This window comes from Aquarana catesbeiana, linkage group LG04, assembly GCF_042186555.1.
Source record: "Aquarana catesbeiana isolate 2022-GZ linkage group LG04, ASM4218655v1, whole genome shotgun sequence".
Taxonomy (NCBI): Eukaryota; Metazoa; Chordata; class Amphibia; order Anura; family Ranidae; genus Aquarana; species Aquarana catesbeiana.
In genome coordinates, this window is record NC_133327.1 from 395,543,709 (window position 1) to 395,562,216 (window position 18,508).

General features: G+C 37.4%; 1 protein-coding gene across 1 annotated transcript in view; it reads right to left on the reverse strand.

The window, feature by feature from the left end:
• The window catches only part of LOC141141258 (uncharacterized), a 191,424-nt gene that overhangs the window by 112,931 nt on the left and 59,985 nt on the right, over nt 1–18,508 (reverse strand). The window contains exons 32-37 of the mRNA XM_073628938.1: nt 13,303–13,350; nt 13,132–13,170; nt 12,297–12,344; nt 11,761–11,784; nt 8,995–9,045; nt 6,378–6,425 (exon numbers count right to left, since the gene is read on the reverse strand). Coding sequence (XP_073485039.1) covers nt 6,378–6,425; nt 8,995–9,045; nt 11,761–11,784; nt 12,297–12,344; nt 13,132–13,170; nt 13,303–13,350 — 258 coding nt within the window. The remainder of the gene's footprint in view (nt 1–6,377; nt 6,426–8,994; nt 9,046–11,760; nt 11,785–12,296; nt 12,345–13,131; nt 13,171–13,302; nt 13,351–18,508) is intronic.

Sequence of the window (18,508 nt, forward strand, 5' to 3'; positions counted from 1 at the left end):
CTGTGTAGCCTTGAGGCTAGCAGGAAGAGGCCAGTTGGTAATGGCCAAGACCTTTCCAGGATTCATACGAAGACCCAAACCAGGACCTCAGAACATTCAAAGGAACATTTCTCCAGCTTGGCATACAGATTATTCTCTCTAAGGTGCTGAAGTACAGTGCGGACACAGATAGATGACATAGATGACAACAAACTGGTACAGCAGATCCCTGAAAATTTCACTGACAAAGTTTTGGAACACAGTTGGGGCATTACACAAACTAAAAGGCATAGCCAGGTATTCGTAAAGCCCATCTCTATTGTTAAACGCGGTTCTGCATTCGCCACCTTCCCGTATCTGAATCAGATTGTATGCACCTCTGAGATCCAACTTGGTGAAAATGGAGGCACCCTTCAACCTGTTGAATAACTTAGATATTAAGGGCAAGCGGTATCGATTCTTGATAGTCACCGCGTTTAAACCTCAATAGTCGATGCAGGGTCTCAAGGTACCATCCTTTTTGGCAACGAAAAAGAACCTTGCACCTGCAGGCGATGAGGATTTCTGGATGAAACCTCTCTCTAGATTCTCTGTGACATACTCTAACATGGCCTGGGTCTCTGGGATGGTACAAAGGGTAGGTACGACCCCTGGGCAGATTTGTTTCAGGGACAAGGTCAATAGCACAGTCAAACGACATATGGGGAGGAAGCACCTCAACTGATTTCTTACAGAACACATCCCTGTAATCATTGTATGCAGCAGGAAGATCAGAAGATACAGATGTGGTAGCAACCGGATGTCTCTCCTTGGGGGCCACCTTGAGAAGGCAGGATGAAGCATGTATCTATTGCTTCAGGTCAAAAGAGGAGGTTCAACTGAAAAGTTTAGAAGTAGCAGAAGTGTTAGCATTAAGAGGGATGTTGAAGTCACCAAGAATGAATGTGGGAATTTCAGAAGAGAGAAAGTAAGGTAGCCAGGCAGAGAAGTCATTAAGGAAGGTTGATACCTATCCAGGGGACTGGTAGATCAAAGCAATTCTTAGAGAAATGGGAGAAGATAGACAAATACAATGTGCCTCAAAAGAGGAAAGTGTTAGAGAGAGGGAGGTGGGTGAAGTACCTGGTAGGTGCTGTGTGGGGCTAGAAGAATTCCCACTCCACCTCCCTTCCGTCCACTGGGTCTAGGGGAGTGAGTCCAGAGAAGGCCATAAGAGGAAAGCAGGAGAAGAAGTATCAGTTTATGAAACCAGGTTTCAGCATCAACAAGAAGTATAAAGGAGTTGGTGATAAAGAGGTTGTGAAGGGATGTGAGGTTGTTACAGAGTGGGCATTCCAGAGGGTACAGGAGAAAGCGAGGCTGGTTTTGGGAAGAAGAGGAATGGAAACTAAATTGTGTGGATTGCAGCTGCTGCCAGATGGGATGATGGGAGAGTTGGGTACAGTTAAATGATGAAGGCCCAGGGTTTGGGGATATATCTCCAGAAGTTAGAAGATGCAGAAGGGTGAGGGAGGTAATATGGGAGTGTGATATATAAAAAAAGGGACATGACCCAGTGTCCTGGAGGTATTATTAGCATGTGGCTGTAGAATTAGCAGGAGTTGGTGAGTGCAGTAAATAGGAGATGATATAAGTGAGGGTGATATACAGTATATAAGCTGTGGGGTGGAGAAGAAGGGTGAAGGAAAGAGAGTTTAAGGAGAGAAGACACAAGAGTCAGAAAGAGTGGTAGAGAATGCATGTTATAGAGAGGAAGGAAAGCTGAATGAAGAATCAAGGTCACCTGAAGCCTGTTTGGTGTTTTGCAGAGTAGATTGCTATGTATTTTTACTTGGTGCAATCAATGAAGTTCAAAGCCTGTGGTGTATATCACTTAAATAAAGAATCACTTAGAGAAAGAACCACTTATGGAAAGAACCCCAGCAATGTTCCCCTCAGCAATGTGCCCTCAGCAATATGCTTCCTCCAAAAAGTGGTTTAGCTTTATACTGTGAAGGGTGGGAGTGGTTGTTTTTCAATTAATTAATCAAGAGTTGCTTTAATAATTAATCATTTTTAATAATTTCAGCTATTAAGTCTAGAGCAAATTTTACATTTCCACTATGAGTATATTTATTTGGAAATAACTTTCATGACTCTTTGGTCATTACTTAAGATAGCACGGTAATACAGTTTTTGAGGACAAACTAATCAAATCTAATTATGGACTAAGTAGAAGCATAAATGCTAGTGAATAATGCTCTTCAATAAAGTGCTAATAGTGCTACGCATGAAATATAAATATGAATAACAATAAAGAACATAAATATATAAATATATATATATATATATATATATATATATATATATATATATATATATATATATATAGCAATAGCAGATAATAAATGCTTAAAATGGTTATAATAATAAAGTGACAAAGTGCATAAGTGTAATGAGTAACCATAAACCACGAAACTCCACACGTTCAAAAAATAACAACTGATTCAAAAAATTTCACAAAATTAAAAAGTCTGAATAAATAAAAAATAAATAAAAATAAAAATAAAAAATAAAGAATAAAGATGCTCCTGTGCACTGTGCAAAGTTCAAATGGTGTTAAACTACACTACACTACACTACATGCGATTCAGAAAAACGTTATGAAGGTGATCCAATTGCAAACTGCTGTGTTTTCACTCAGGTGTTCCCCCCTAGGTATTGAAGGCTCACCTTGAAGTGTGTGACCTTGCTATTATGCTTGGTCAATACACGCATTAGAACAACTCCTGGGTTCAGCAGTAGATCTGAAATGCTGGATGGGTCACCACTGAGCCTCTGTATGTTAATAGAAAAAGGAGGACTTCATGGTATAGTATGTAAAGACAATTTAATAACACAGTAAAAAAGATCCCACACAGGGTACTCACAATAGCCAGGTCAGTGAGCCATTCTACAATGGGCGTAAATCAATAGAAAAAAAAACGGCCGATAACGGGATGGTTTGCTGATCATTCCTGGTAGTTCACCTACCATACGTACTGTCCTGTCCCCTTCCCCTACTCGTGTCGATACAAGGGGTTTCCGTACCTTCGTCAGGGGGCATTTGTATAGCACTTGTAGTTTGACACCATTTGAACTTTGCACAGTGCACAGGAGCATCTTTATTTTTTATTTTTATTTGTATTTATTTTTTATTTATTCAGACTTTTTAATTTTTTTAATTTTTTTGGATCAGTTGTTATTTTTTGAATGTGTGGACTATTGTGGTTTATGGTTACTCATCACACTTATGCACTTTGTCACTTTATTATTATAACCATCTTAAGCATTATTATTATTATCTGCTATTGCAATATATATATATATATATATATATATATATATATATATATATATATATATATATATATATATATATATATATATATATATATATATATAAAATGTTCTTTATTGTTACTTATATTTATATTTCATGCATAGTACTATTAGCACTTTATTGAAGAGCACTATTCACTAATATTTATGCTTCTACTTGGATAGCACAGCGTCCATAATTTGATTTGATTAATCATGCATGGTATATGAGACATGTGTAACGCTTGCTGCTGAATTATAGAGGATACATTGGTTTTATATTTATGGTGGTGGCTCACAGGATGTTATATACTTGAGGACAAACTAAGCTTTTTTTGGCAATATTGTCTTACAAAAATGATTTGTATTGTATTTATTTTCTATGTAATTTATATACAAACAGATGTAAAGAAAGGCATATCTTTTTATGCATCACTCAAAAAAAAAAAGGAAAAGAAAACAAACAAAAAGGAGCTTACAATCTAAGGTCCCTAACTCACATTCATACATACTAGGGAAAATTTAGACAGGATCCAATTAACCTACCAGCATGTCTTTAAACAAAAAGCTATTGGCTAGCCAGGTATAACCACTCCCAGCATGTTTCAGTATTGTAGAAAAGCAGTACTTAGGAGTAGGGATGAGCTCAGGCATGTTTTGGTCCTACTCCGATCCCATCTGTACAATCCCTTCAGGAAGCTGTCGCTGTCCTAGGAATAGCTGAGCTCACCCCTACTCAGGAGTAAATCACAAACACAGAGGGCAGGAAGTGTGTCCCTTAATGAACTTCAAGAAATGGTTTTTAAGGTAAGTACAAAAACCTTGTTTTCGCTATTGTTCATTAAGCAATGCAAGATTCCCTTATTCTGATACAATTGGAACATCCAAAAGCAACTGAGGGATAATTAACACAGCAAACAAAACACTAAAAGCCACTGATACAAAGTAAAAAATAACAAATTAAAATGTGAAACAACTAGTATAAAAGAGTATAAATATTTCTCAGTAGAGAAAAGGCATCATCCTCCTACAACACTAGCAAAAAACTGATGCATGCTGGGAGGGGTTATGCCTGCCTGGCCAATGGCTTTTGCCAATGTCCAATTCTCCTGTAGGCAGCTGCATAAAACCCAATAGTATCAGAATAACAGAATCCTGTGCTCCTTTAAAGAATGATAAAGTAAATGTTTTGCCTTTAGTTATATTTACCTAATGTTTCCCTGAATAGTTTAAAAAAAAAAATAAAAGTACCTTGCTTTTCGGCAGGTACCCGAATGTCTTAATGTAGTAAAAAAAAAATCTTTAAGTCACTGCATTGCAAACATTTAATATTTGCATGCTACACTCTGCATACACTGAGCTGCAAATGCACAGGAGCAAAGCCTATAACAAATGTGAGAAGAAGACTAAAATAGCATATTGTTACATGATGTGCTAACCCTTCACCACAGATGTCATAGCCCCTTCCGGCTATGATAACAGATCATGTGCACAGCTTGTCACATAGAGTTGAAGAAACATGGGACAATGTAAGCACATCAACTTGTTATATTCGCTTGATATATTCTGATGCATTAACTTGCTGTTTATTACGTGGTTCTCTATGTAAGCCAAGACCTTAAGCGGGTAACTGAATTAGGTCAGAGACATCATATACAATTCAGTGCCTTATCTTAACACATGCTTTCTGCTTCAAGTGCCTGGCCAGTTAAATAAACAAAAGCACATTTCACATAATTTACTGCTACTGCAGTCAGTCGCGAATTAACATACTCTTTCTTGCTTTAATTTTGACTTAAAATATAAAGTGAAATGAAAGAATTAAATTATAACATTGAGGTCAATAAAAAGTAGATCATATAATACATTTAAACTACCTTTTTATGGAACAAAAACTACCTGCTTGAAATATATTCCATACTAATAATGTACTAAAACTAAAAAGTTGTTGACTAGTATAACTGGTTTCAGTATCAAATTGCAAATGAAAGAGAACACATTTAAAATAATCATCATGAAAACCATTTTGTTAATAAAACATACAAATAAAATGTTAACATAATGCACACATTTTGTGTTTTCTTGATGTGCATATTTCATCCGGAACATTTATTGTTTTAAAGTGTATGTGTTGCAAAGGAAAAAGAATTGAAAGATATCGAATGTTCATATTTTCAAAACACATTTTTTTAATGAATTGAGTAAATATAATATTAACCATCACCTCTGTACCAATAAGGGTAAACACACTACTACCATTGGCCAATTTTCATGTTTTTATGCATCTCACCATGATAACATTAAAGAGGGTTAGTGCGGAGGAGTGTTTGTTGGCACTTGCAAAACTATGATATTTCTAAACTTACACATTTTAATAACAGTCACAAAGGCAAAGAAGATTAGAGTAGGCCCAACTCCAGTTTTGTGAACATTGATATGTAAAGTGTGTTCAAAATGTGGAGCCGCACTTTTCATGCAGTTATACTTATATAAAAGCCCCCATCCACCTTCCATAGCTCTCCTCCCAGTTTTATACTCACCTGTCTATTATCCAGCAAGAAAACACTCTCTAGGTCACCCAAGCTCCTTTTCAAAACTCTTCCTAGCTGGAAACCCGTGCTCAGAACTCCAATTGGATAAATATGAGTCTAGAGGGCATACACTGGCTTAGCTAAAAGATTTGTGACAAACAACTGAGCGATCTAGACAGCAATATCTTTCTGAATTGGGAAAAGCTGAGTATAAGAATTTGTTGGTTAGTGGGGGCGAGGGTGTTCTAAAAAAATTGTAACTGCGCCTATAATGCAGTTACACCTTAATTATTAAACTAATCAAGAATGCAAACTAAAACTACATTATCCTTGATGTTTTTATTTTAATAAAGTGCAGGTGCATATTGAAAACATACAGTAGTCAAATACAGGAACCATAGGAGTACATATGAGAACATGAGCAGTTGCACTTTTAAGAGAAAAGCTACACTAAAATAATAATTATATGATCATGTAAAAATGTTTCCGCCCACTTTCCCATTTATAGCAAAATGATCTGTTAATTACCTTTCTTTGGTTCTGCTGGCTTCTTTTCAGGCTTTTCAACAGGTGCTTCTAAAAAATATGATGTTGATTTGTTTATTCACCAAATTCTCAGCATGCTTCCAGTATTAGCTTTCATATACAATAAGCCCTGCAAACACTTATGAAAGAAAACTGTGCTGGTAAATGTAGACTTATCCATAGGCATGTTGTGCTTGGGAACATGAGAAGGGTTTAAATCTAATATACACAATATTATGGCATTTGCCACATGGCAAAACTTTGTTTAAAGTTAGAAACAAATGGCATTCCAAAGGCTTTAGGGCCCAGTACTCAGGCTGAGAGGTGTCTGAAAACTTCACATAGTAGAGAAACTTCAATGGAAAGCCAGGACTTAAGTAGATGTCAGCAAGCAATTAGTCTGTATTAGGGATGGGCCGAACACCCCCAGAACATGCGAACATGTTGATGGGGAGAAGGGCCTCATCCCCACAACCCTTGCCCGGTGGTTGTGGGGGTCTGCGGCTGGGGGGCTTATTGAAATCTGGAAGCCCCCTTTGACAAGGTGACCCCCAGATCCTGGCCCCCCCTGGCCCCCCCCTGTTTGAAATGGTAACGGGTACATTGTACCCATACCATTTCACGAAAAAGTGTGAAAATGGTAAAAAAAAACAACACACACCATGGGAGAAGTCCTTTATTAAAAAATAAAAAATGAAAACTGTCCCACTTAGTCCATTCACCTCTGCCAACGGACCGAAAAAAATAAATAAAGAAGATCTGCCTCCATGGGAGGCACATGCCGTACTATAGACAACCCCCAGGTACGAAATTTAAAGGAATATTACACTTTTATTGTTTCACTTTAAGCATTATTAAAATCACTACTCCCGAAAAAACAGCTTTTTTAAAACTTTGTTTGCATTGATACATGTCCCCTGGGGCAGGACCCAGGTTCCCAAACACTTTTTATGACAATAACTTGCATATTAACCTTTAAAATTAGCACTTTTGATTTCTTCCATAGACTTTTAAAGGGTGTTCCGTGGCTTTCGAATTTGCCGCGAACACTCCAAATTGTTCGCTATTCGGTGAACGGGAGAACAGCCAGTGTTCGAGTTGAACTCATGTTGACATAAAGCCCATCCCTATTCTGTATTAAGCACAGCCATAAAAACCAACATTTTTCAGATGATCAGGCCTTAATCATGTCTCATAATTAAGGACTTATCGGCTGAAACACATTTTTTTTTATAGCTGTATTTCACTGCCTAATAAAGAATAACCGCTTGCTGATGTCTACCCAATTGCTGGCTTTCCATTGAAGTCTGTTTTAAAGTTGACCTATACTCAAAAAATGAAGATTAGCTATCAAATTGGAAATATACAGAAATGTCAATTTTGACTAAGCAGTAACCTGAAAATTCTATCATTTGCCTTTTGTTCCTCCTGAAAAATAACATTTGTATTCCTGGCATGTAAGTGTACCCCAGTACTTCTGTGCCATGAGCCTCATAACTATATACACTATATTACCAAAAGTATTGGGAAACCTGCCTTTACATGCATATTAACTTTAATGGCATCCCAGTCTTAGCTCGTAGGGTTAGATATTGAGTTGTCCCACCCTTTGCAGCTATAGCAGCTTCAACTCCTTTGGAAAGACTGTCCACATAGTTTAGGAGTATGTCTATGGGAATGTTTGATCATTCTTCCAGAAGCGCATTTGTGAGGTCAGGCAGTGATATGGACAAGAAGGCCTTGCTCACAGTCTCTGCTCTAATTCATCCCAAAAGTGTTCCATTGGGTGGAGGTCAGGACTCTGTGTAGGCCAGTCAAGTTCCTCCACCCCAAACTCGCTTATCCATGTCTTTATGGACCTTGTTTGTACAATGGTGCGCAGTCATGCAGGAACAGGAAGGGGGTCATCCCCAAAATGTTGGGAGCATGAAATTGTCCAAAATGTCTTGGTATGCTGCCATCTTAAAAGTTCCCTTCCAATGTCATTGGCACATGCACACTGAAGCAAACTGAAGCAATGGCACGTACGTGGCATTGCTTCAGTGAGTGTGCCGTTATCGGCGGCTCCCACGCGCATGCACAGGAGTGACATCATCGCAGCTCCAGCCAATCACAGCGCCAGAGCCCGCGATACCCGCAAGTAACTCCGGGAGCGATGTCGGCCGCCAGAGCGGTGTACGAGGATGGCTGCGGGGGCTTCGATCTCTGGTAGGTAATTCAAAATGAGCTATGCATACTAGCTTATTATGCCTTTGTCTTGCAGGGTTTTTTTTTCTTGGGTTTACAACCACTTTAATGTAGGGGGTTCAAAAGGCCTGGTCTAGATAATTACTTCGGCCCCTTATAGGCTGAGATAAGGAACTTATTTTATGAAGGGTAAATAGTAGAGCATCTCCTGTGGCACACACACCTAACATTACTGTACTTCAAATGAAACTGGTAAATCATTTCTCAAACTAAAGCCTGAAAATCTTGTTCCCATATATGTACATATCAGTATCTAAAACATTAGTAAATCAAAACCCAATATCTCATACCACTAAATATATATATATGTATAGCTATTTACAATTGCTGATGGAGATGACACATAAACTCCTCAGAAGGCAACAGAGCTTACCTTTCTTTGGTTCTGTTGGTTCTTTTTCTGGCTTTTCCACCAGGGTTTCTACTAGAAATAGTATCAATATGTTAGTTAAATTTAATCTGCAATGTGTGTCATCATTTTATAGAATTTTTTTGTTTGTGTTTACGTTCCTTATTGGTTTTGGGCATCTGCTTTAAATTAAAAGTAATAGCTTTGCTAATATACAAACTAGAGATTACTAAGGAAGTCTAGATCTGCAAGTGCAGGTGTAATTATGTCATCTCAGATCTGCATATTATCATCAGAACAGCATATACAGGCATACCCCACTTTTAAGTACACAATGGGGTTTATTTACTAAAGCTGAAAAGTGCAAAATCAGGCTCACTTCTGCATAGAAACCAATGAGCTTCCAGGTTTTATTACCAAAGCTTAATCGAACAAGCTGGGGTTAGAAGCTCATTGGTTTCTATGCAGAAGGGAGCCTGATTTTGCACTTTCCAGCTTTAGTAAATAAACCCCATTGTGTACTTAAAAGTGGGGTATGCCTGTATACTGTATGTTGTGGAATTCAGCTTTGATTGCCTTGATTTTGTTTGAAAACTGGAAGCAACCAAGAATGCAGTTTGTTGCTTTTTTCATAAAAAATAGCACTCTTAGAAGGAGATCACAAATTACCTGGTGATTTAAACTACTAACATATTTGCACTAAATCTATTATGTTCAGATTTAGTCAAACAGCTAAACAATTAAAATGCGTACATAGGACTTATTTTACCTGCCACATAATTTCTATTTCTGTCTATCCAGTCCAGATGAAGGACACCACTTACAGTTAAGAAATACAGTGGTATCCTCTCTCACACCAAGCCTGCTGACCGGACAGTAACGAAGCAACAGCTAGCTTGAGGTAATTCTCCTGCTCTCCTCCTCTCAGCATGTTCCTTATAAACACATTTGCACACAGCACAGATTATTAACTCTCGATCATGTCCTCCCTCTCCCTTCCCCAGTGTAGAGAATTGCAAAAGGCTAATGCAAAATCAAAATCAAGTACTTACACTACTTTCAATAAAAAATAAAAATGAGGATTTATAAGGTAATATACAACAATATCAATTTGTGTCTATTATATCTGCCTGGAGTTCCCCTTTAAGCAGTTTTAATGTAGTTTTGGTAAAACAAGTTTCTCTTGATTGTTAGTGCATACACTAGAAAAAGAAATAACCAAAATAAGTAGCAAACCTTAGGTACAATGCAATTTTTTTAGGTATTAGGAATGCTTGGCAAGGTGTACACAAGACTGATAATATAGTAATAATAATAATAATAATAATAATAGAAATAATAATAATACTAATAACAATAATTTATTTTTGATACATTCCCACAGTCCAGAAAATCAATCCAAAAAGTAAAAATAGGTCACTTTTAGTAAAATAAGTCACCAAACTGTGTCATTGCGGTTTTATGCAGTTTTATCTTTGCCTGTACAAGAATGGTTGTTTAAAGTGATATAATACATTATTTTTATATACTGTAGCAAAATTAAAATAAAATATGAAATAACTATACATATTTTCTGCGCTTCCTCTAGACCTAAATTTATCTAGCTGAAAACACTAAGTGGAAAAAAAATCCAATATAAACAGATAATAAACAAATCTGTGCCATGCTTAACTAAGATAAATATAACAATTGTATGCATCTACATAAAGTAAATAAATTAACATAACAGCCATGGGATACATAAATACAAATACACAATCACATTTCTTAAAATATATATAAAAAAAAAAAATATAAAAAAATGTGGAAAGTGAGACCACAACAATAGTGCTATGAACTTCTAAATGTCCTAGTATAAAAAGAATTAAACCTAGCTAACTGTAGACACTAAGTGAAAAAGAAATGAACTGTGAAATGTAGACATTTGTAGCAGTGGAGTTGTGGTCTCACTTTCTGTATTTTTTATATTTTCTTTTAGAAATTTGAATGTATATCCATATTTATGCATCCCATGGATATGTTATTTTTATGCACTTTAGCTAGGTAGAGTTTTTATTTGTTTTTCTATTGTTTATACAACATTTGTTTATACAACAATTGTTTATTGTTGTTTTTCACAGAAAACACAGAAAAACAAAGCCACTGTTAAAGATTTTGATTTTTTTAAAATAAAATCACTATTCTGAATATGCATTTGCACTATTCAATCTTTTTTAGGCAAATTGTTAATAGAATGTTTTTTTCAAAAATTCATAGACACTGATGTTGATTTATGAACGGAAAAGATAATTTCATTCACTTAAGTTCACGTTGCTTAGTGACTAATGTGAAGTTGGGTTTACTACAGTCATCAAATTATGTACAAAATATCCTGTTAGTGTAATTACACTTTTTCGTGATTGGGTATTGAAAGTGAGAACAGCTTCATCATTTTTACTTAGCTAAGTAAACAATCACTTTTCAAAGTGAGCATTTACCTTGCCAAGTAAAAAGTCTTCCTTTAGAAAATTAACTCTATTGCTACATTACAGTGACATTATTCACATGAAGAAGTTAGTAAACATCCATTTTTGCGCATTTGATTTTATCTCCAGCTCAAAGATTTCCATTTTGTGTTTCCTTTAAAATACTATACAAATTTTTATTATAATGTATATGCAGTAGCAAATGATACACTATAATTAAAATACTGCATCTGTTATGCTTTAACTTTATCTTTCCATCTATTGGGCTATTGTTTTGCCCAGCTTTATTTTATTGAACCTTGATTAATATAGTAAAAATATTTACCTTCCCTCTGTTCTTTTAGTGGTTCTTCATATGTTTCAAAAAGAAAAAAACAGTATTTACCACCAATGTTAAAATTGAAGTGCATTTAAAACATGATTGCATTTTAAACAGGCATTGATGGTGGTAGAGGAAGAAAAACATTTTTTAACATAGATAAATTTATATTTAGCATGATGTATTGAGAAAAATAGAAACTACAAGAACATAGAGCATAGGAAAATTTCAAACTATCAAAGTCCTGATGCTTGCAAAACAAATCAACTTTATTAGTAGGGGGAAGCACTGCTAGATGTTATGCTGGTAGACACTTTGTAATCTTCAATCATTTTCAAACAGCTTTCAATTGCAAAAAATGTCTCAAGGTAACCTACCAGTAACATTTTGGATAATTTTAAAATGATGATAAACATTTGGTGGTAGGTTTCATGAATCTTTTTGGTCTTGTGAAGGAAAGCTAGTTTAAAGCTAATGAAATTGACAGATTTTTGCCATATGTATGTTTTTTAGTTCTTCTTTTACAGCAATCAAATACATACCATGTTTAAGCTTCGTTGTTTTTTCTTCAGTTTTTTTCAAGAGTGTTTCTAATAAAATCATATATATTTTGTTACTTTATTTACTTTAAATATAAAATAATTTAAGAAGTGGTGGCAGCTATAGACAACACCCTGTATTTTATGGTCTTGTTGTTTATGTTCAAATTCCTTGTGTTTTATGTAGATTAAACCATGTTAACTTGCAAAAAAAGAACAATATGATATTTTATGTTTTTTTAAGTTGATATACTTGTACATATGCCTCTTTTACAACCTATATCAAAATACTAAATTACAAATGTACAATTTTTTTTTAAGTATAACTAAAGGCAACATTTTTTTCTTTTAAAAAGAATTAATAGGAATTAGAACATATGTCAGTTTTTTTTTGTTCTGTGTGTCCCTGTTAGGTAGATTAATCTTCTCTATTTGTCCTGTTTACCATTATCATTAAAAGAGAAAATAAAAGAAAATCCCAAATTTTGGGTTGACCCCAGAACAGAGGAAATCTTCAAATGAGGACACTATTTCTGGTATCCTTTCTGACAACCAGGCCCTACTTTAATAATTGCACAATTTCTATACTGCTGCTTTTTAAATGTACCTTCTAAATGTACCTTTTAGTTCATAATCTTTGCATACTTTAGTCATCTAGTCATTTAAAGTGCAAAGACATGTTTTTTTAATCCCCAGCACATGAGTGGGTGTTTCAAGTAAACAGAACTTTATATGGAACATTCTCTACCCTTCTAGTAAATAAACTAAAGTGTTGTTTGAATGGCCAGCTGTAGAGGATGATTGGATGTTTTCTCATAAACTTGCATGCTAAAATTACCATCTTTATATAGGGGAAGAGGTTGTCTCCAGAGGATTGCTATAAGGAAAACAGTAAATCGTTTACTGAAAATCCAATAGAGTTAATCAATATAGTTAATTACAGTTTCTCCTGTTGGTCAAGGATTACTGTAGTAGACTGTAAGGTAAACTATAGTATTCTTGTGCATACCTTTGGTTTCATTGACCATTTTTTTCTCAAGCTTTTTCACTGTTGTTTCTATGAAAGACAATGAAAAATACAAATTAAATAAAAATGTAACATTTTTATATTTAATCTTTAAAATAAAACAATAGTAAGCACCTGATGATTTTTCTTTTTCAATATAGAATTCTTCAGTGTTCTCTAGAAGAGCGTGTTCATTTATAAATGTTTATATGACAGCCTAGAAAGTTTAGTTATTGTTCTAGTGATAGTCTGAGATGGCGAAGCACTCTTAGAATGTGCGCTAACAACTTTGTGTCAAGACTCTACAACACAATGTTTCTTCCCCATAAGCAATTTGGAGTCTGGCACCCATCCCAGAATATAACCTCCCAGAATTAACATGGTAACAGATAATTAGCATGTGGGCACATAGGACCATAGTGAACCTTAAACATAATGCTTCCAAAATTATGTATATACTTATTACAGTGTCTGAGGCTTTATTCACTTAATTGTATCTGGACTACAATGGTTCAAGGACCTTTCTATTGGGTTACAGTAATTGACTTTTTTGTTTCTTTTGATCTTTTTCATGTATTTTTATTCTCTATGTCTCATTTCAATTGGAGCTTAGAGCAACTTTTAGCAGACTGCAGCTTCTGTGGACACAAGGCCTAGTGGTAGTGAATTGATATAAAAGAAAACAACAGCTTAAAGGGAAGAGGAAGCCATGTGCATGGAGGTGGAAGAACTGAAAATGGGCTGGTTTTTGACTAATAGACATGATCCAAACACCCCCTGTTCGGTTTGCAGCAGAACTCCCGAACAGGTGAAATGTTCCAACCCGAACGGTGAACCCCATTCAAGTCTATGGGAGCCGAACAGGAAAAATCAAACATGCCAATTTTGAAAGCTTATATGCAAGTAATTGGCGATAAAAGGGGTATGGGGGTCTGAGTACTCCCCTGGGGGACATGTACCAATGCATTTTTTTTAATAACAATAGTTTTTTTTCAGGAGCAGTGATTTTAATTATGCCTAAAGTGCCACAATAAAAATTAAAAATTCCTTTAAATATAGTGCCTGGAGGGTCCCCTTAATGTGCCTGTAAAGTGACGCATCTATAGCATGCATAAAACAAAAAGCAAAAATGACATTTCTAAAGAAAAAAAACAGTCAAATCCCATTTAAAATGACTCACGATTGCAATTGCTGGCACCGGCTATTGAAAAAATAAAGAAAAAATTCCCTTCTGGTCTGGTATGGTGGGGAACCCCAAGCCAAAATAAAAAAACAATGTGTGGGGTCCTCCTCAAAATCCATACCAGACCCTTATCTGGGCATGCAGCCTGGTAGATCAGGAGATGGGGATAAGCGAGAGGCCCCCCTCATGAACCATACCAGGCCACATGCCCTCACGAGCCCTCCCACCCCAAAGCATCTTATTCCCATGTTGATGGCCGGTGGTTGTAGGGGTCTGCAGGGCCGCGGGCTTATCGGAATCTGGAAGCTCCCTTTAACAAGGGGGTCCCAAGATCCTGGCCCCCCCACTTATGTGAATGAATAACGGGTACATAGTACCCCTACCCATTCACCAATAAAAGTCAAAAGTAATAAAAACAAGAGACAAGTTTTTGACAAATCCTTTATTAAAAAATAAAAAAATAGTGTCTCACGTCAATCATGAAACTGACCTGAAGGAAAAAAACAAACTAAAAAAACACTCTGCCTTCTGGGACAGCCCCCTGCTGAATGCCTCCTCTGCGCTTTGACATTTCTTATATAGGTAAGGGGCGGGGCCACCTGGCTATGTCACCCAGTGTCACCGCCCCTTTTCATGTCACAAACTGGTGCATGCTGAACCCAGGGGGCACTGGGTGATGTTGCCAAGTGACCCTGCCCCTTACCTATATATAAACTGTCAAAGTGCAGAGAAGGCATTTGGCAGGAGGCCATCCCAGAAGGTGGAGTGTTTTTTTTTTTGCGGGGGGTCAGCGGGCAGCATGATTTGCTATGAGGGACATTATTTTTAGATTGTTTAATAAAGGATTTGTCAAAAACTTGTCTCTTGTTTTAATTACTTTTGTACACTTTTTTGGTGAATGGGTAGGGGTACTATGTACCTGATACCCATTCACATGGGGGGGCTGAATCTGGGGGGCCCCTTGTTAAAAGGGGGTTTCCAGATTCTGATAAGCCCCTCCGCTCACAGACCCCAACAACCAGCGTCCATGATTGTGGGGATGATGCCCTTATCCCCATCAACATGGGGACAAGATGCTTTGGGTTGGGGGGCCAGATCCCCTTGCCCCAAAGCACCCACCCCCCCCATGTTGAGGGCATATGGCCTGGTATGGTTCAGGAGGTGGGGCGCTCGTTCACCCCCAGTTTCTGACCTGCCAGTCTGAATGCCCAGATAAGGGTCTGGTATGGATTTTGGGAGGACCCCACGCCGTTTTTTTCTTTATTTTTTAACTGCACTTTTTTTTATTATTCAGCTGTTAGTGGGGAAACCCATAGACAGCTGATGACTCATCAGTTGTTAAGGATACTGCGACTGGCTTCCCGGTCCCTCTCCTTAACAACCATCTTACACTGCGCCCTGATTGGGCAAAGATTTGCCCAATCAGGGTGCAGAATGCACTGTGCAGCGCTCAAGTGCATTGCAGGATGTTCGTCTGGGCGAACACCCAGTGTACATCCTGCAATTCGGGTGTTCGACGAATGGCAAATGTTCGGCCCAAACTCATGCTCGGGCATCCCCATTGACTAAGCTTAAATGTAACATGACCATGTTAACTAGTTCATTGTTCTTTTTGGCCAATATGGCCATTCACTGGATAACAATATAGACATGATTTGACTAATATTTGTTAGGTGACGAGGAACTGTTTTGTCTTCCTCTTCCGGAAGTAATTGGCTAAATACTTTCTAACTCAAAATGATGTTCAGAGCAGATCATAATCATCTGTCAGGGAGAGCTTGAAAAAGTGAACTTTGTATTAACATTAACATAGGTTTTGTACAAACTGTTCCCTGATTGGTAGTCGAATACCTAACAGTAAAATCCTCTGTATTATTTTCTATGGAAGATTACAATAGTGCTCATTATTGCTGTCTATGTTCCCAAGATTGTTAAGGTTAAAGGTGCATTCACACTTGCGATGTGAGAACCCTGGTAGGGGTTCCCTCATTTAGTTGCAGAAAGAAGCCCAATTAAAACAAAGGGAGGCTTCTGACTCCCATAGCTAATCATGACCACTCAAATGTAATCACTAATAAATCCATCAAATGCAAGTGATTGGCCCTGGATGAAGCAGTCTGTGTCTAGGGCCCATGCTATATGATCGCTACATGAGAGATTACATGCGAATGGGCATGATTAGCTATGGGAGTCAGTAGCCTCCTATATCTTTCAATGAGGCTGTCTCTGGCAGTTTATTGGGGAAACCCCCACTAGGATTCTCACATCCAATCACTGAGCGGGTGCATTTGCAAATGTGAATGCATCCTAATAATGCACTTAAGGAGTTTCATGATAAAATTGCTCAATTTAAAATAGGCTTTCAGAGTCTCTCTATGTGATTTCAACAGCAGAGATGCATCTCCCTGATGCTCTGAACACTTTTCAATACTTGTTTTAGGGATTCCAACACCTCCGCTGGTTCCAGGCTCACCACTCCACCAGATGAGCTGCCTCTCAGATTGACCATAGCAGAGGTGAGGAAGACCCTACTGAAAGTTTGTAGGCCCAGATAATGTTCCAAGCTGGATCCATAGGGACTGTGCATGCCAGTTTTAACATGTGTTGACAGACACCTTTAATAACGCCCTTTCTCGAGAAATTGCTCCCACATGCCCCACATGCCTAAAGTATACAATAATTGTTCATGTTACAAACAGCTCAACCGTGTTATGTCTGAATGACTATCTCCTAGTAGCACTAACCCCAAAAATTATGAAGTGCTTTGAAAGGCTAGTGCATACAAGGAAGACCATCAACTTCAGAGTGGAACTCCATCAGTGTGCATACAGACAGAACTAATCCATTGCAGATGCTAGCTCTATGGTGGCTGACCTGGCTTTTTCTAACTTGGAAAAATATAGATTCGTATGTTAGACTGTTTTTTAGATTTTAATTACACCTTCAATAATATTGTTCTACAAACACTGATAGAATAATTAAAGCTGGCCACAGAAAGTTGCTTGGTTCCCCATCAACACAGTCAGTAAAGATGGGGGAATCCCTCCCAGGAAGCAAATGTGTTCTCCTGGCAGGGGGAAATGCTGGCAATAATCGCATGGAAAGTCTGATGGTTGTACCCAAGTTGATCGACCAATCAGCTTGGGTACCATCAGCCTGCCCATACATGGTTTGAATCTCAGCCGGTCCTTGCTGAACTGGCTGTGTTACAAATCGTCTATGGCCGGCTTATCACTACTTTGAATGAGCGCAATTTTCTGTAGCTGAGTACTGGACTTTTTGACAAATAGGGCCCAGTCTTATAGAATTTGTAATTTTTCTTCTTTCATTATACTATGGTGGATCCCCCCAGGGATGCATCTTGGGACCATTACTGCACACACTGCTGATCTACCAGTTAGGTATATGAGAAATCATATTGTGAAGTTTGCAGATGATACTACAGTAGTAGGACTTATGACTCATTGTGATGAGTCCATAAACAGACAGGAGCTGGAGAATCTTGGATACCGATGCAAAGTTAACAATCTCTTATTCTCTCATTAAAATAGATTAAGGAGAGATTAGGGACTTAAAGAAGTGTGACACTACTCCCTCCCCCCATACTTTGGAGGTGCAGCTGTTGAGAAGGTCCCTTGTTTTAAATCTTTGGGGGTACATCTTTGATAATCCCACCTGGAGACCCAATGCAGCCAGCATGGTAAATATAGCTTACCAATGTCTTTACTGTTGAGGAAGTTGCTGATTTTCTGGTGGAGAGCATCCTCACTTTTTGCATTACTGTTTGGTATGGTAATTGCTCGGCTGTGAATAAACAGGCACTACAGTGGGTGGCAAAAACTGCCCAGAGGATTATTAGCAGCAATATACCCACCATCAGTAATATTTACAACAGCAGGTGTAAGAAGATGGCACCCAGTATTGTAAGGGGCTTTTCCCATCCTTCTTATAGACTGTTAGTCCTTTTTGTTTCAAATCAGGGGTCATGGAGGGAAACTTCTGTTCAGAACTCTACTGATCAGAAGT